Source organism: Mycotypha africana (genome assembly GCF_025528875.1).
Source record: "Mycotypha africana strain NRRL 2978 chromosome Unknown BDF20scaffold_3, whole genome shotgun sequence".
Lineage (NCBI taxonomy): Eukaryota > Fungi > Mucoromycota > Mucoromycetes > Mucorales > Mycotyphaceae > Mycotypha > Mycotypha africana.
This window is the reverse complement of record NW_026515727.1, coordinates 1,066,496-1,084,745: the sequence shown is the minus strand read 5'-3', so window position 1 is coordinate 1,084,745 and position 18,250 is coordinate 1,066,496. Positions and strand designations below refer to the sequence as shown.

General features: G+C 36.5%; 6 protein-coding genes across 6 annotated transcripts; 1 reads left to right on the top strand and 5 right to left on the bottom strand.

Moving 5' to 3' along the window:
• Window positions 1-417: 417 nt before the first annotated feature.
• On the top strand, window positions 418-1,680 carry BDF20DRAFT_859200 (inhibitor of apoptosis-promoting Bax1-domain-containing protein). The gene is made up of 5 exons (XM_053080454.1): window positions 418-723; window positions 797-905; window positions 976-1,115; window positions 1,190-1,307; window positions 1,377-1,680. Exons 1-5 carry the CDS (start codon window positions 561-563, stop codon window positions 1,621-1,623), a joined length of 777 nt encoding a protein of 258 aa, XP_052938113.1. The 5' UTR covers window positions 418-560; the 3' UTR covers window positions 1,624-1,680.
• Window positions 1,358-3,957, bottom strand: BDF20DRAFT_378467 (acyl-CoA dehydrogenase/oxidase). The gene is made up of 5 exons (XM_053075319.1): window positions 3,937-3,957; window positions 3,264-3,834; window positions 2,633-3,135; window positions 2,165-2,529; window positions 1,358-2,097 (listed from the first exon to the last, which is right to left on the bottom strand). Exons 2-5 carry the CDS (start codon window positions 3,608-3,610, stop codon window positions 1,771-1,773), a joined length of 1,542 nt encoding a protein of 513 aa, XP_052938112.1. The 5' UTR covers window positions 3,611-3,834; window positions 3,937-3,957; the 3' UTR covers window positions 1,358-1,770.
• A 321-nt stretch (window positions 3,958-4,278) lies between these two features.
• Window positions 4,279-7,052, bottom strand: BDF20DRAFT_833828 (P-loop containing nucleoside triphosphate hydrolase protein; the record flags this gene model as incomplete). The annotated part of the gene is made up of 4 exons (XM_053078686.1): window positions 4,279-5,283; window positions 5,380-6,089; window positions 6,171-6,693; window positions 6,771-7,052. The coding sequence occupies 4 exons, from the start codon at window positions 7,050-7,052 to the stop codon at window positions 4,279-4,281; spliced, it is 2,520 nt and encodes an 839-aa protein (XP_052938111.1).
• Window positions 7,053-7,176: 124 nt separating this feature from the next.
• Window positions 7,177-9,671, bottom strand: BDF20DRAFT_859189 (WD40-repeat-containing domain protein). Its single transcript, XM_053080453.1, has 10 exons — window positions 9,584-9,671; window positions 9,362-9,498; window positions 9,071-9,168; window positions 8,817-8,967; window positions 8,570-8,722; window positions 8,363-8,476; window positions 8,082-8,246; window positions 7,749-8,010; window positions 7,402-7,662; window positions 7,177-7,310 (listed from the first exon to the last, which is right to left on the bottom strand). Exons 2-10 carry the CDS (start codon window positions 9,444-9,446, stop codon window positions 7,304-7,306), a joined length of 1,296 nt encoding a protein of 431 aa, XP_052938110.1. The 5' UTR covers window positions 9,447-9,498; window positions 9,584-9,671; the 3' UTR covers window positions 7,177-7,303.
• An 18-nt stretch (window positions 9,672-9,689) lies between these two features.
• BDF20DRAFT_859186 (uncharacterized protein) lies at window positions 9,690-13,535 on the bottom strand. The gene is made up of 4 exons (XM_053080452.1): window positions 12,698-13,535; window positions 11,718-12,609; window positions 11,236-11,651; window positions 9,690-11,147 (listed from the first exon to the last, which is right to left on the bottom strand). The coding sequence occupies exons 1-4, from the start codon at window positions 13,395-13,397 to the stop codon at window positions 9,925-9,927; spliced, it is 3,231 nt and encodes a 1,076-aa protein (XP_052938109.1). The 5' UTR covers window positions 13,398-13,535; the 3' UTR covers window positions 9,690-9,924.
• Window positions 13,536-15,072: 1,537 nt separating this feature from the next.
• BDF20DRAFT_911423 (uncharacterized protein) lies at window positions 15,073-16,548 on the bottom strand (the record flags this gene model as incomplete). The annotated part of the gene is made up of 3 exons (XM_053083816.1): window positions 15,073-15,580; window positions 15,666-15,721; window positions 16,372-16,548. 3 exons carry the CDS (start codon window positions 16,546-16,548, stop codon window positions 15,073-15,075), a joined length of 741 nt encoding a protein of 246 aa, XP_052938108.1.
• Window positions 16,549-18,250: the final 1,702 nt, after the last annotated feature.

Here is an 18,250-nt window from a genome sequence, read left to right as displayed (position 1 = left end):
TAATATTCTTCTGAGAACCAGAAGGTACCACCAATGGGACATATCAGGCAACCATGAGGTGCTGTAAGATACATTTAGCCATCGTGAAGTGGGCGTAGGAGCAGCAGCCGCAGGAGGGGCCCGGACATCAATCAATCGGTTCTGGATAAAAGAAAGCCATCAGATAGATACTCCATTGCAAAAATTGGTAGTATTTTGATGGAATTGTGTGATGTAATGGCGGCTAAAAATATGTACCATATTGCTCAAGAGATTTGGGCTGATCATGGAAGACGTAGTACATTTTGCTGTCAAATCACAAAGCGCCACATCGAATGTGGTTGTCTCCCCTCGACGGGAGACTTAAAGATTCTACAGGTAAATAAGTCTACATTTTATCAAAAATATATCCAAAATATTGTGCTCAAATTCCCAATTTTTCTATTCGTTTCATCTGAAAACTAACTCAACGCTGTCCGGCACGGTGACCGCACTCAAAACAAAAAAACTCAGTCTTTGATTTGCCTGAGTAAAAAAGCTACATCAAATTCAGGTCTTTTTTTAATGCAGCTTTCAAGAAAATGTTAAAGAATAGCAACCCCACAGCTGTGCAGCAGCAATATGAACAAGCACCACCACCCTATGAGGAGGAATCCAGCAGGCCATTTTTACCTGATACTGAGGAAGTAGGCGAAGATATTTTTAAGGAAACAGTTGCAAACAGTAGCATCGAGATTAGAATGCGTAAATGACAATCTCAGCTATTGATAATATTGACTCTTTAGTAATATCTAACAAAACTATTACCCGAGTATAGAGTTTGTACGTAAAGTGTATTCCATTTTAACAGCTCAAATTTTGGGAACTATCATAATGTCAGTCGTCTACATATCTAATGAAGGGGTCAAAACTTGGGTACAAACAAAGTAGAGTATCCATCGAACTTTTACTCTTGGTTAGTTATATGATTTTAATCACATCACTATCATTTTTTAGCCCATGGATGGTTTTTGTTTCCATGTTTGGATCCTTAGGTGTACTTTTTGCACTTATGTGGAAAGCGAGGTCGACTCCTTTAAACTTTTACCTTTTAGGTTTATTCACGTTATTGGAAAGTCATATGGTTGGCACAATAGGTATAAATCAGAAATACATTCAGTCAGTTAAAGAAGTTTCTACGGAGTCACTCAAAGAATTTCATTTCTTTTAGTTACATTCTATGATCAGGCAATAGTAGTTCAAGCATTGGGGATTACGTTTGTTGTGTTCCTTGCACTCACAATCTTTACTTTCCAGTCGAAATGGGATTTCAGCGGACTAGGTCCTATGTAAGTTATATGACTATAAGAAGAGTTGAGGCGTTCATGTTACTGATTTTTTCAATGAAAATTTTGCAGTTTGTTTGCTGGCATTTGGATTCTCCTAATAGCAGGCATTCTGCTTCCATTTGTTGGCGACGTTGAATTACCTCTCGCAATTGCTGGTGTAATAATTTTTTCTGGTTACATTATTTTTGATACCTATTTGATTTTCAATCGCTACTCACCCGAGGACTATATCATGGCATCGACTAGTTTGTACCTTGATATGATTAATTTGTTCCTTCGTATTCTTCAGATCTTGAATGCTAGTCAAAGAGATTAATTAAAAACATTAAAAGCATAAGATACCAAAATGAAATGGTTTTATTACAATTAGTTTTTCCTATAGTACAGATTCATTATGACAAACTTATTGTGGACATAAAAATGTATGCTGTCAATTAAAATTTCAGTAAGGGCTCATATATGTTTAAAGTCGGGCTCCAGTGGGAAACTTCTTCATTGCTTGACGAACGCCAAGGTCTGCCATAATTTCTTCTGCACCGCCCAGGATAGCAGTAAATTTATATGTTCTTTGAAGAGTTTCAATATGTCTACCCATGCCAGATTTTGTAATGGCTCTTCCGCCAAAAATTTGACAGGCATCGTCAGAAACGTCGTGTAGCATACGAGTCACTTGGAATTTACAAAGAGCAAGAGGGCCTGCAAGATGAGTTGATTGTTCTGCGTAATTCATATTATTCATTTGGTAAGTCAAACTTTCGACCCAACTATGGGCACTTTCAACGGCTGCAATCTGTGAAATGAAAGGTGAACTTAGTTTGTTGTTATGACTCAAATATCCTATGTAACTTTTGCCATACCATTTTTGCTAGTTTGAATCTTATGACAGGTTGATCAATTAAGCGCTTGCCGAATACTTTACGTTGGTTTGCCCATTTGAAACATTCTTCTACAGCAAGACGTGCTGTCATCGTAGCACCAGTAAGCATAGCCCAACGCTCATGATTGAAATTAGAGAGTATAACTTGGAAACCTTTATTTTCCTCACCCAACAAATGCTCCACAGGAACCTTGACGTTTTCAAATGTGACATATGCAGTACCGGCGCAAGTGGCAGTGGATGTTTTTATCAACTTTGTTTCTACTCCTTCTCCACGTTCAATAAATAGCATAGAGATACCCTTATCTGTTCTGACAGCAACTGAGAAATAGTCTGACCAACAGCCTAGTGAATTTCATAATACAAATTTAAAGGTTCATAAGCCATTCTGTATTACTCTAGATATGCTCTTTTCTCCCTTTCTTTATCGGAATGTATCTATTTTTACCAGTAGTAATCCACTTCTTAACACCATTTACTATAAAGTGCCTTCCATCAGGTGTCTTCACTGCCTTAGTCTTGATACTAGCAACATCAGAGCCGGTATAAGGTTCAGTGATTGCCAAAGCCATCTTTTTTTTTCCATTGAATATTTCAGGCACAACACGTGCTTTTAAGGCTGGACTACCAAAGTTAAGAATGGTAGGAACAGAAATAAGAGGTCCACTTAAAGCGCCAGAAATATAGCCTGGACAAGCAAAACGAGAGAATTCGGCATGAAGGATTAGCTCATGGAAATAGTCATATTCTTCAGGATGAACCCCTCCGGGTAATTTGATTCCCTTCAACCATGGGCCGGGACCAATGTTAGCAGCTATAAGACCGTGCTTTCCAAGAGTTTCCAAGAATGAATTTGGAGGCCTTTCACCAGAATCTTCGTATTGACGCGCTTCTTCCATCAAAGGGTCCAAAATCTTCCGAACCGCTTCTCTAAATCTGAAGTGTGATTCTCTGGGGAAAAGCAATAAAAAAGCAAGATGAGGCGGTGAGTTGTGGTACGGAATTTTCATGGGTTTTGTTTAATGTAAACCGGTTCTAGAAATAAGAACGAACGACTCAATTTTCATTATTGTACTTACTTATAGTAGGGTGATTTGTAGCCTTGGAAAGCCATAGCTTCACCATAAGGTACTTTTGATAAGCTACCAGGTTCTCTCCATTCAATTTGAGGTTTAAAGTCGGCAATTGTACCGATTCTATACCTATCATATTTACGCAGTACGTCCTGTCTATGCAAGCCATAAAAGGCATCTGTAGCATCCTTGCCAGCAACCTCCAAAAGAGGGAAAACACCGCCAGGATGAAGGTCAGCAAAATTAGTCAAATCATAAACGGTGCCGTCAATAGTAATCCATAGATCATCCTCTGAAGCATGGCGACGAACTTCTTCTTCAGTAAAAGTTTTAAATTCTTTTTCAGTTGCCATTATCTGCTTATTATCAAATTAAGACAGTTGGAAGGGTAAAATGAAGAAAAGTAAATAAATTCAATTAATGCAAGGAAGATGTTACTCTTTATTGCAAAAAAGTTAGACCGTGTTTGTCATCCATTCATTGTGGGGAAATTTTTGTAAGTAATGGTTTTTCCCATATTCTCCAGCCTAAACCCTCTCTGCATGTACACAGTGAAAATTTGGTTTTGTGCTGCTAACTAAGACAGTTTTCCAGAAAATGCAAAAAATTTTGTTGCTTATCGCATCAAGTTTATAGTCTATGACGTGATTGGTATCCTAACAAAACCACGAGAACTTACTTGCTCATCAATACTTATAAGACGCTCTACAGTTGTTCCTGTTGTGTCCTATGCTATTTTGTTTGGACTCAGTTAGCCTTATTGCATTATCCATTGCGATTCTGTTCATATGAGTCACACATCCCCTACCTAAAATATTTATGAAACAGAAAATGTAGTACGGCCTGATTGCAAGTGAGGATGACGAATAAATTGTATGTGTTACATTCAAAAAAACCTAAGAAGGCCATTTATTATGTAAAATGAAGTAAAGTTCACCGTTGTCGCAGAAATGGCAATAAAAGCCTTTCAGTACAATAGCTTCTAGTGAGTTGAAAGCAATATACGATACAACTAAATACATTAGAAACTGTTCAATTTTTGTACACGTCGTAAAATGGACGCGGCATAAGCATCAATTCCCTTCTCCCATCTCTTGACATGACCGTCATTTATAGTATAAATCTCCTTCTGAACAGGCGCTATTTCTTCTTGCTGTGAGCTCTCGCTATTATTGTCGCCGTCTTCTGCTTCGAATATTTGTTTTAAGAACCAGAGATCATGACTTACCACCACAACAGCTCCTGAAAAATCGGCTAAAGCCTCCACAAGCATAACAATTGTTCCCATATCTAGGTGGTTGGTGATTTCATCAAGTACCAATATATGTGGCCGTTCATAAAGAATGAGCGCAAATGCTATCCGATTTCGTTGGCCACCACTAAGAGATTCAATTTTGCGCAATACAACATCACCAGAGACACCCAGAGAACCAAAATGTGCGCGACAATCGTGTTGTGTTAAACCAGGATATTTAGACATCATATATTCAACCGGCGTAAGAGTCATGACGAGTTGATCAACGATATGTTGAGAAAAGTAGCCAATACGCAACAGTGGGTGTCGATAAATTTCACCATTTGTGGGCTGTATTCTGCCTACCAGCATGTTCATTAGTGTTGATTTACCACAGCCATTAGGTCCAATGAAAGCAATACGAGCGTTAGGTTCAATTGTAATGGAGAAGCTTTCAATAGAATTTTTCGTGGTGTGAGGATAACGGAAAGATACTTCGCTCACTTTAAAAACAGGACCATTGTATCGCAATTCCGTAGGTTCAGGTATTTTCAAAGCGGCTGTCTTGACACCCTTCTCAACTATAATTTCTTCTCGTAAAGTGGCATGCCAACCAATACGATAACTTTGCTTGAAGCGTTTGCCGTCTTCTGTCTTTTCCATACCCAGCCGTTCCAACTTCTTTTGGCGTGATTTGATCATACCATGACGCTTGTCATCACCACTCGCTTTAGCCTGTTGGCGGTTCTGTTCGATACTTGCTAAAATTTTCTTCTTTTTCTTCTCGTTGTTCTACCAAAGTGAAGAATAATATAGTATATTCTTAGCAAATGGGTGACTGGTAAAAAACTACAATTAAGAAAAAAAACAAAAAAAAAACAACCATACATCGAGCATTGCTTGCTTCCGGATTCTCTGCTCTTCTGTGTTTTTCTCATAATCCTTGAAATTACCATCGTGGTACTTCAATTGCTTGTCCTTCAGGATAATTGTTTCTGCTGTCACATTGTTCAAAAATTCGCGGTCATGAGAAACTATTACAACAGTCATATCACCGGTGTCATTAATGAGATATTCTTGCAACCACAGAATAGCTGGAAGATCCAAGTGATTGGTGGGTTCATCTAATAATAATACATCAGGATTCATGAATAAGCTTTTAGCCAAGGCAATACGCATACGCCAACCTCCGGAAAAGATTGAGATTTTTGATGATGCTTGTTCATCATTAAAACCTAACCCTCTAAGGATCTTTCGTGCACGGTTTTTTCGTTCCTCTTGATTGATTAATTCAATTTTTTCAAATACTTCAGTGATAATCTCATTCACCATATCGGCTGTAACATATTTCTGAGGATTGTTCTTGCAAAAGTCTTCGTATTCTTTCTCAATATTTATGAGTTCTTTTCGAGCAACACGACCTCGAAGACCGGAGCGTTTAGTTGCTATACGGCTGGCTTCATTTAAACGGTCGTTAATTCTAGACTTCATAATGGAAAATACAACATTGTTCAAAGCTTCATTTGGCTTAGCATTCTTCCGCTTCTTCTTACTATCATTATCAAACGCAACATTATCCCCAATAACAGGATGTAAGGCTATGGGAGGAAACAATAAGATCATTTTAGTACGCTCATACTTCTGCTATAAGCAGCTGTAAAGCATTGGACAGCAAATACCTTCATATTCTTTGATTGCGGCAACTGCGGCTTTGTCAGCATTAAGTACTTCTTCCACCACTGTTGTTGCTTCATCAAAGTCTTCCAATTGAGCAACGTAAAGTATATTCAAATTCTGTGGCAAACCCACCAAGATGTTATCTGCCAAACATCGCATTAAAACAGATTTACCAACACCATTTTGCCCAACTAAACCGTATCGAACAAAGGGCTTCAATTTCAGATGAGCATCAACTAACAGATCGACCTGATTGACAGATATTTGTACACCATGAAGATCAATATCTTTACTAGCGGTTTCGATGGTTTCAGTGTGGAAACGGCTTTGTTGCGAGACTGCAACTATCGTCGGCTCTGTGTTTGAACTGTCAGTGGTGCTACTCTCTGTGGCATTCTTGTCCTTTCTTCGTCTATTCAATAATTTTTTGCCAGTTCCGCGTTTGGTTGTTGTGGTTATTGCTACCGTTGATCTAACATTATAATCTTCGTCATTATCTTTAGTTTTTTTCTTCTTTGAAACCAACTATGTTGTAATACATCGTTAAATTCCGTCCTTTAAATACGCCTCTTTTTTTTTTAAAAAAAAAACTTTGACTTTACATCATATTCGGTTTTTACTTCTTTAATAACCTTTGAAAGGCCAACGTTTTGTTGATGTTGTATCGCATAGGAGGCAGAATGGGAGAATAGCTTAGAATAGAAATCATCTCGTGTTTCGTCGTTGATATCGCTGTCTATTAAGAATGGCTCTGTTGACTGTCTGATTTCTTCATGCTCTGACAGCGACATATCGCCTAGAATGCTGCCAATATATTCTATTGTTTCTTCATCCAAATTGATGTTAAATTGATTTAACTGAGAAACGAACTGTTCGGAGGCCATTTCGTTCGAGTTCTAACTTAAAATGTGGGTTTGAGGAAAATTTTCTGTTTTATGTTCTCCTTTTATAACATTACTGCGGTAAGCAAAGCGCAGCCGCAGCGGCAGAAAATCACTTACTTTTAAAATCTCAGTGAACTATCATTTTTTCGGTTTTTTATTCAACGTTATGTATAAGGAGGGAAGCCAAGGGATGAGAGAGGAAGGAAAAGAAAAAATCAAATAGTAAAGGGTAAATATTTTAATAGAAGGTATTATTCACTAAAATAAAAGATCCCGTTAGATGAAGCAAGAAAATGAAGGATTTGCTTTTTGAGTAAAAAGAACACAAAAAAAAAAAAAAAACACTTACTTGAAAATGAAAAGGTTATTTGTAGCGGCGATAGCCAACACATTCTCTTTAGGATGCCATGATGCATGTAGAATCTTCTTATTGAAATCCATAGGCTCCATATCATCTCTTTTACCATTACGTCCTAATGTTAATTTGTTCTTAGCGGAGCCTAAACGCTTGGCTTTGAAAGCGCTCTTGTCTGCTTGGAGTGAAATTTCTGCATTAGTTTCTCGGTTATAAATAGAGAAGTTGTTACTGTAAGACCCGGTCATGACGTTCCTGGATGTAGGAGGAGGAGAAAAGTGTTTAGTTTCATGATTTAGGCATCCTATTTTACCTCCAGACTAATAATAATGCAGACATACTTTCCGTCACCGCTAAACATACACTCGAACTTATCAAAGATACAATCATTCTCGTACAAATCACACAGGTTGCTTCTTAAATTGTCGTGGATATTGAAGGTTTGCACTGGTTTGTTTTCCATATTGATATCCCATATTTTCAAAGTCAAATAATCTCGTGCTAGAATATATCTTCCATCAGGGCTGAATTTCACGTCTGAAATAGATGAGATAATTTCAGAGAAAAAGGATCTAGTATTGGGATCTTCATAGGCCTCGAACACTAACAGCATTTATCAGTACATGAGTTCAACGATGTACTACTAAATAGAAGTACTTTTCTATCATTTGTACCTTTAGCATTCTGATCACATAGAGCAGATTCTCTCATATCAGCCAATTTAACAGTTCCTTTACTACTACTATACATAAGCAAATTACATTGCTGAGGATGGAATTCTGCTGCAGTAATGACTTCAGTCAATTCTTCCATATTTGCTGGCTTAATATCAACAATATCTGATCGGAGAAAGAAAAAAGGGAAAAGAAAGAGAGTTATACAAAAAAGTTAGCGCGTCTGCTTGCGAATGGTATCTGCTTGTATCAACTCATCACAGCCATTTTCCAATACATACTGAAACTTTGCTCGGAAATATCAAGATTCCAAAGGTTAATTCTGAGATCATCAGCAGAGATATATGTCTCGCCATCAGAGTTAACTGAGATCGAATTGATGTGGTACGCATGAGCTATATTAACAATATAAAAAGAGTGAGGACACAGGTAGATCAATAAATCTAACCAAAAATAGGTTTTGAAAAAGCACAAGGCGATAATTTTACCATTTGCATAAATTCTTCTAGGAATGGCTGCTACTACATTATCCTGATATAACACTTTTGGCACATATAGGCCTCTCTGCGTGATATTGTTATCATATTCATGAGGCACTTTGATACTTCTTTCAAAGACTTTCCATAATTTGATTGTCTTGTCTAAGTGTTTACATGCAAATTGAAACAGACCGTAAATTTCATTGTATAGTTGGTTTTTCGCTGTTTCAGCATCAGGTAATAACTGCTTTCTTACCATTTGTTGATAATAGAAAGTGAGCAGCATTTGTTCTTCTACACCATTTGATTTTGTTAATCTTTTCTTCGATTTCCAAACTCTTCAAGTAGTCGAACTCAGGTTCGTGTGATTGAAATTCTGTATGAAATTTGTATTCACAGCTTTTTTTCTATTAGATAGTGTAGTTTTTGGGTTTTTTTTGTTCGAAACTTGAGAAAATTAGCAGGATGGAAAATTTGCCGACGTTTTACGTTTTGTTCAATATACTTTACGGTGTCGTTTCTTTCGAACAATACAACACGACCGCCCTTGTCACCGGTTGCTAAATAATCACCTGTATGGTCAAACTCTACAGCTGAAATAATGTCGGCTGTTGAAAAGGAAAGAAAAATAAAAGAAAAGTTGATGATGACATTGTTTAAGTTGACGAGCGACTTAAAGTTTTTCTTTTTTCAAAAACTAATAGAAACGCCATATAATTGAACAGAAGAAACCATGCAATACAAAATAGTGCAAGCCTGATTCCTTCTTATTATCGTTATGAAAGGCAGGTTCTGCTGTACCTTCAGTTATGTCATCTGAATCGCCTTTGTCACCAAAGCATTGAGCAAATTTCCATTTCTTTTCGTCTTCATTAGTTGCTGACATGTTTTAGTTTTCAAAAAAGTGTACGTCTAATAGACCCGTGTATAGCAATTTACTATAGCAATTATAATAAAAAAACATTTATTTTTAGTAATGAAAGGGTTTCTACGTGCTTCTTACAGCACTATGTAATTGCTTACAGTTTCTGCTTAGTGTGAACTGAGAAAAAGGGGAAAAAAAAATTGAGAAACGGAAGATATAAAAAGGGGGCAGATTAGAATGTGTCGCAAAATAAAAAAGGAACCGCGTCTTTCCCGTGTGACTTTTGTTTATAGCATACAGTGCAAGTGTATATCTCTTTCATGTGTTCACAGTGCAACGAGTTATCTGCGACCTATCATAGGAACAAAATTTACTAACTTTAGCACGTTGAAGAGTGCGAATATTGTTTTACTGTTTTTCAAACGAGTTTGGATTGTATTAAAGCACAAAATAAGATGAAATGTATAGTGATGGAAGGATATATTAAAAAAAGGAATATTTAGAATGACTTAAGGGTATCATTAGCAAGAGCAATTTGGAATAGAAATTGCTCGTTGTATTTTGTGGGCAACATGCATGACAAGTTTAGTGTATCGATAAATAGCAAATCTTGCTCCACCAGTTCTTTCAGTAAACCTATATAATGGCGTAAGTGACGTTGTTTGATAGTGGTAGTGGTAGTATTTGTTATACTGGTTATAAGGTGCCTTAACGTGTCTGTATGAACAGCAAGCGTTGAAAAAGTAAATACACTGGCTTCACAATTTGGCTCATCATGACTGATGGCAGCGAGCTGTTGAAAACATCGCTTCCACGTATGATAATTATTAAGCGCTTCGCCCAAGTATTCCATAGCATCATCGACTGAGGATGTTTGAAGGAAGTAGCAAGCTTTGACCAAATAATAAATAGTTGACTGATGTTGCTTCAGTATTTCCGACGAGGGATGAGTGTCAGGAACAGGGTTCAACTGTTCAATCAGCTCCAGTGTCTTGCTCTTTTTTTCGTCCTTACTCTTCATTGATTCTAGCACCTGACCGACGTTGTTAAACCATCGTAGCATAGTGACAGCGACCATAGAAGAGGAAGTATACTTTAATGTTGGCGATTTGCAGCGCACATTAGTTATGCATTTATTGCCAAAAACACTCTTCAAATTGGGATCGTCTTTAGTCATCAAGTATTCAACCCATTCATGGCGCAAGGCGTCTAAATGCTGCCAATAAATGACAAAATCAAGGGGAGAAGTTACATAAGGTAAAGCAAAAGAATAAAAAGCGTTTTTGCAGGGACAATGCTGACAGTTGTCTTTACGAACAGGAATAGCTTGCGAAAAACCAAGACGAGCTTTGAAAATTTCCAATACTTGTTCAAGACCTTTCGAACCAATCCATTCATGCCTTGTTATACAATCTACCAAGGAGGTTTTTGTATCGAAACCGGTTGTAAAGTTATTCAACTGCTTACGATCCGATAACGAACGTTGGCGTACAATAAAAGAAACAGCATCAACTTGCTTCCAGAAATAAGCAGAGATGTACGTAGATATGATTTTGGGTAGACAGAGCTGCATCTTCAAAGCAACGGTAGCAAAGACACGGCACATGATATCATGCTCAAAGTAGGTTATATAATCATCGCTGCGCTTCATTTTGTGCAACTGAGCAAGCATATTCATACAAGAAGCTAGCATACTTAAACGAGTCGTGGTATTGCAGCTACCTATGAAAATGATAGAATGGAACAATTAACATCAGTAATGATCGACTGACAAGTATAATGAAGTAAACATATTTATAGTATATGTTACCTCCTAAGCACTCAATTTCATTGAGTCGAACCCAAGCACCTACTCGACTGAGTTCCTCAGGACAGCCTATTGGTTTAGCATTCATGTATACAGTAGACAACAATAGTTTAGGAATCAGTAGCACGGCAACAGATGAGATAACATCATAGATTTGCTTTAGTGGTTTGAATAGGGTATGTCGGAAAGGCCATATTCTCTCACTACAATGATTTCGTTGATCAATTACTGAAATAAGACCATCATAAAGCCGAGTCCAAGCTTCATTTACTTCATTGGCATAATGAAAGTGATCTGCGCATTTTCTCTTTAAACCGATTCTTTTAGGAAACAGAAGAGGACGAAGTAGATGTCGAAGCAACGGAATAACGAATGTATACATAATGATGACAGTAGATATTATGTAGCACAATACATCCCTATAGAAATTTTTTGTTAGTTTGCAGCTTTCAGTTTCATTAGTATACTTGAAGCCGCAAGCTTACCTGAGAGAAATTGACTCATAAATTCTTTCGGAATAGGCTACATTTGGTATGGATTTTATTGCATTGGGAGTAGTACTTTGATGATGATGATACATCGCAGTGATTTGCTGCTCCACCGCAGGTGTGGCTGTAAAAAACGTAACGCATAAAAACGCAGCCATGAAAGCCTTAGTACTATTTCCCACCGAGGATTTAGCAGCATGTTTAGAATGATGACTATATTTTGAAGGCTGCTTTGTACGTCGGTGAGGGCGCTTTCCTTGTTCTAGTAGTAATTGAGCTAATGCTGCTCTTTGAGTAGCACGTTCACGCAAAATACGTTGACGCTCAATTTTTTCACGTGCTTGTGCCTCTTGACGTTCACACATCAGCCGTTCCTGTTTGTACTTTTGGTAGGCTTCTTTCTGCAGCAAAAATTGCGATAAGGCTTGTTGCCCTCCTGGCATTTGAGCAATCAGCTGCTGTAAAAGGAGGTTTTCTTGATCGACTACTGCATTTGTGTGCTGCAAGAAGCCTATATATTCTGTGGCTTTACGTAAAATAGTTGCCTTGTTTAACTTGGTAGCAACTTCAACACCATCAATGATTTCTTTTTCTTCTTGCTCTTCTTCTTTGCGGTAGGAGTTATTGTTGATGCTATCATCTAAATCATATTCTTCGTTACCTTGAATATGAGCTTTGTAAAGTGCTGGTACTACGTTTTTCAGTTCTTGAATTCGACTGTTGATGTTGTTTCTATATCTTTTCTCTATGGCGTTATGAGCAACCTTCTTCAACTGTCTTCCAGGGTTATAAGATGATGCATTTGTTGAGTTCTCTTGCAGTTGTTGTTGTTGTTGTTGTTGTTGTTGTTTGTATGTGGCTGTGTCTTCTATATTCTTATCCACATGTCCTTCAATAATTACAAAAAAAAAAAAAAAAAAAATACTTCATTAATATTGAAGGTTTTACTTGGGTTGGATTGTATAAAAACTACTTACCTTTCGTTGAAATTTGTTTATCATTAAAAGTAGATGATAAAAAGTTAAGGGCAAAGTTTTCTTTTGGAGGCGAAGTTGGAAAGAGAGTTGCATTAGAAAAAGCATCATTCAGTTGAAACGGATTTATTTCAGTTGTTGGTGTACTCGGTATAATGATGCTAGGTATATCATGAACAGGACTAATAGGTGCTATCACTGCTGGCTCTGGCTGCTGTATTGGAATTGAACCATTTATAGTTTTATTGTTGTAGATATTCAAGCGTTCAGCAACATCATATCCTGGATATGAAGGCGGACTACTCAATTCCGGTGATAAATTTGAAGAACTATATCCTTCAAACATAGATTGAGGTGAATTTAGAGGATCTGGTGATACAGTTGTAGAAATAGTAGTAGATGGGAGACTCTGCTGCTTGAAATTATCAGCATTCCAATCAAATAATTTGGCGTGTAATGGCTGTAGTAGCTGATTGCTTTGTTGCTGCTGTTGCTGTATTAGAGTTGAAAAAGATTCAGGTCCCTCTGCTGCTTTTGCAGTCGCGTAAAGTTTATGGTCAAAAGCGGCTAAGGGATGTATTGTATTGTAAAAAGTAGGCTCTTGAAGTGTTTCTTGATGTGCAAGGCTGCGTGGCGGCTGTTGCTGATGTTTTGAAGTTGTAATATCAAAAAATAGATCAAAATCTAAATCCGCTGTTTCCATGTTACGTTCTTTATAGAACTAAAGAAAAAGTGAAAAAGAAGAAGCCCGGAATTCCAAAATAGAAGTACATACTTATATACTTTTGAGAAAAAGAGTTACGTATTAAAGAGCTTTTATACATAGTTAGCCATACCTGTTTCTCATTCAGAAGATATTAGGGTAATACCACATAACAGGCCACTTTTTTGTAAATCGAAATGTATACAGTGTTTACATGGCAACTAATTTGATTGGCTGGAAATCCTCACCTTATTCTTTTTTTTGGATCATTCCGCTGTAAGCGGATGGTCTCAATGAAGTAAAATAGTACGAAGAAATTGCTATACATATTATGTGTAATATCAAATTGATGCTGAAGATAAGAATGCTTTTATTCTTTGAGGTTATTGTACAAGAATCAACTGAAGTTATTCCACAATCAATACATATTTTTCTTCCATAAATTCAAACATACTATACTTACTCGAGTAAGCATTTGTATATGTTAGCATCCGGTTGTTACTCAACGCAATCTTAATAACACACAATATGCTATAACCATTTCAAAAATAAACAAGCAGCATTTATTCGTTATATAAAAGTATATCTTATTAATTTAATTGAAAGCAATTGAAAAAATGAGAATTTTGACACGAGATATTCAACTTATCTAAATTTGCCCGGGGCAGTTCCAAAGGCTGAGGAGAATCTAAAAACCCCTTAGGGCTCAAGGGTAAAAGGATTATGTACTAAAGGGTTGGAGGAGGGGAAGAGGGTAACCAGTCGAGCAATAGGTGCCCTAACTGAGGAGTTGTAGGCGGCTCTCGATTATAAATATACACAGTGGTCGGTTTCGATAAGGTTCACAAATGGGAGTATCTTATTTTCAAAAGCTTGAGACCAAAAGTGATAGCAGAAGTAATTCCAGAAGCAGTAGCGATCCATGTAGTATTCCTAAGCTAATTCTACACATTAGAAGCAGTAGCGAACCATGTAGTATACCTAAGCCAATCCTACACATTAGAAGCAGTAGCGACCCATGTAGTAAGCCAATCCTACACATTAATAAAGAAATCAAAAGCATATACAATTCAGCTAGAAAAAAGGCCTGTTCTTTTTTTTGGAATAGAGTACATTACTTTGATTCGACACATAACAAGGTAAAAAGTATATACAGTAGAGGAAAATATCAATCTGGTGGCTACCCAGACTCAGGAAACAGCAAAAAATGCTACCGCAAGAGTGGGGAATAGGTCGGAGCAAGGATAGCTCTCAAGTCAAACCAAGATTGAGCCGAACTAGCTAGCCTCGTCTTTCAAAGTCCTTCGACTAAAGGGAGCGTTGGTCACCTTGCGGTCAAGTTCGGTTTTCCATGCACAAAATAAAAAATAAATGATTAAAAGAAAAACAAAAACAGGAACTTTTTTTTTTCTCCCCTGAAATAGTGTGAAATTGAAAAGATGACGTGGCGAGTGTGGTCAATAAAAACCAAGAGGTTCTCTTTGCTAGAAATTGCTAAGTCAGTACTTCAGGTAAAATCACAGAAATAAAAAAGGCAACCATCATTCAACCGTAATATATTCGTTTTTCATAACTTTTTTTTTATCCTTGTATAATTATCACACCAAACTTGATAAAGCAATAAATCGCTAAAATATTTTATTTTTTATTTTGAGACACTTTTAATTGTTGGCGATCAACGCTTTGGAGAGTAGAAGGTGGGAGGAAGGTATTCCCGGTTGTCTTCTGTGCTGGCCACCAGTCTTCTTCTTCGTAATGCACGGCACTTCTGGTCAATATCTCTTGCTTGCTTTACAATATAATTCTTGTATGCAAATATTAGCGCCAACACTTCCTCACATTCATCCATAAATTCATCCAAATCTACAGTATCGCCAGGGAGGTAAACGTCGGCCTCTCTCGTTATAAAGACGGCGCTTTCAAGATATTGCGCGCTGAATAAATATCCAGAGAGGCCGACAAAATCCAAACCGATTACTGGTTTACCAGAATTCAAGGTAAAGATACTTGATAGTATACTCTTGCTGGTACGGATATTCTTATTTTGTTGGATTGTAATAAAATCATCGTCTGCATCCATTTTCTTGAATTCCGCATTTGATATTTCAATTGTGATTGGCATGTTTTTCGTTTTGACTGATTTTGTTTCGAATTTGGTTGATGCTGATGTACTTTCTTCGATTCTGAATTATTTCGAACATTTCTAAAATCATATATTCTTCAACTACCATAACATCTTGAAATTTTCTACCCAACATCATTTCATACTTTCTTTTGGCAATGGTCAATCTTAAGCCTTCAATTCCATTGTCCTTGTAGGCATTCTTTAAATATGCAATGTGATGTCGAATGTCTACCTCTTCAACATTTAACGCTCTATTACTGAGAGCTTTGTCGATGCATTTTTTCGGTATGTGTTTTATAAGCATATTATTATTCATATGAAGGCAGTTGATGATGCCCGTGTGATATTCTTAGATATTAAGAGTTATAATTTAATAAGTTTTAAAATGTAGAGACTGAGTGAGTCAGCCAGACCGAACAATAGTTCTTGGAAAATTTTTATTTTGGTTTAAAAATTGAATGGTCTTTTATATGAATGCGAGGTTGAATTGTACAACGCCACTGAGATATATTTAGATTACCAGTAAGGAAAGTTGAAGTGTGCCTGATGAAATCTTATTTGTCCCAGTGTGCCTGGAATCTTATTTGTTCCAATACACTATAACTGGATTGTTTCTCAGATTGTTATATGAATTAGAGGTCAGAACGTGACAGCCCGACAAATAGCAATGGTAATACGACCTTTGTAGTTTGGACATTCTCTTGTATTCTGTAAATGATTCATAGCAATACTTGTAAATTATATCCTGTAATGTGTTTCCACAGTATTTAGGTTTGATATCTTCGATATCAACGTCTCTCGATAAACTTGATAAATATAGGGGTATAACGATCGTAATGAAGGGTTTACAGCATAAACATTGGCTTCTTCTTCTATTTCACTATCTTTTTCTTCCTCCAATTCGGCTTTTCTCTTGTTATTGTCATCATTGATCGTAACACTTCCATTATTTTTACCAACCACACCAACATTGGAATTAACAATATTAACGGTTCTAGCGACCTCTTTATTTTTTTGTTTCTTCATATTTTTTATAAAGAAAAAATTAGAATCAATAGATGATATTTATCTTTAGTTATTGCAATTTACTACCAAGTTATTTGAATTGTCATTGTATAAATTTCCAGCATATCTCTTTATTTCCTCAGGAACGTTTTTTACTTTATTGATATTGACTAGGTCATTGTTATAAGATAGCTTTAGTTTGCTCGCATTGCTTTGGGCATTTCTATGAAAATTACAATAATTGTAGAAGCTCCAGTCAACAGCATTATATTGCTTGAAAAATGAGCTAACACCACTTGTGTTTTCTTCTATTCTATATAGCTTGTATTCAGAAGGACAATTTACAGTCATGATTAAAGAGTTTCATCAAACTTGCAAAATATTTTTTCTGAGCTTTTACTTTGCCAACTGTGCTGTTTGCTACAATGATAGAGAAGCCACCAATTTCTGTTGTATCACAAAAACATTATTGTACCACCAAGACGCTCGCTGATTACCTCATATCATATTGAATTGTTATAAGTGTGTGTGGCCCTCGAATAGCAGAATAAAAGATGATTTATTTCAAGAACATGCATAATAAGTATTTAATTTCAAACATATTGTTATTGAACATCTCAAATAGGCATACCCACATTAAGAAAATACATAGCATTATAAACATATAAATACACTCCCCTTTCTTATTCTAATAAACGGCATCTTATTCTGATTGAACTTACCCAAGTCTATTATTATATTCATTTGATAAAACAATTTCCACTCAAAATATTACTTTATTCTTAAAATGGGCAATTAAAAGTTACAACATGGTTAATGCATGTTATTAAGATTGCGTTGAGTAACAACCGGATGCTAACATATACAAATGCTTACTCGAGTAAGTATAGTATGTTTGAATTTATGGAAGAAAAATATGTATTGATTGTGGAATAACTTCAGTTGATCCTTGTACGATAACCTCAAAGAATAAAAGCATTCTTATCTTCAGCATCAATTTGAAAAAAAAAAACACGTGCCAGATGACAAACGATGATGGCGATACTGAAGCCTTCCTAGTGTTGGTGCAAACATACTGTACATATTCTGCAAAAGGCTTTGCCATAAATTGTTCCCAGAGAAGCGCTCAATTTTGTTGCATCAAGCTAATAGAGTAGCCAGAAGCATTACTGTCCTGTAATAGCTTGGAAATTGTATCAGACGTGATTTTATCTTAAGTGTAAGATGTCAACAAGAATATACTTTATGCAAAGAGCTTCACTTCAAATTGAAAACAATAAAATTATGAATATTGCTCCAAGAAGGTTCAAGCTGCGACCTAACCCACCTTGCGGTTAAGAAACAAAGTTCATGATTTGCATGAATTACCAATGGTTGTTACACCCTTTCGCGGAATCTGTAAAAGATCCGTTTATTGTTCCAATTTAAAATATGGGGTAAATATGGATAAGTTGGATCGCTATATTAATTTGTATTTTCGCAAAAATGTAGAGCTTTCTAATTTTCGAGGCTTATTTTTTATCATTCATTTATCACAATTGGCAAAAGATGTTGTTCTTGGGGGGGGGATCTCATTAATAAAGTAAGAATTTGATCAAAAAATGACCAACGAACTGGCATTGTTGAATCCCAAGTCTAATAGTACGAGCAGTTACCAAAAATCAATGTTGTTGAGCACAGCAGTGTGCCGTTTGTATTGTCGCGGAAGAAGGTGGCAAATCAG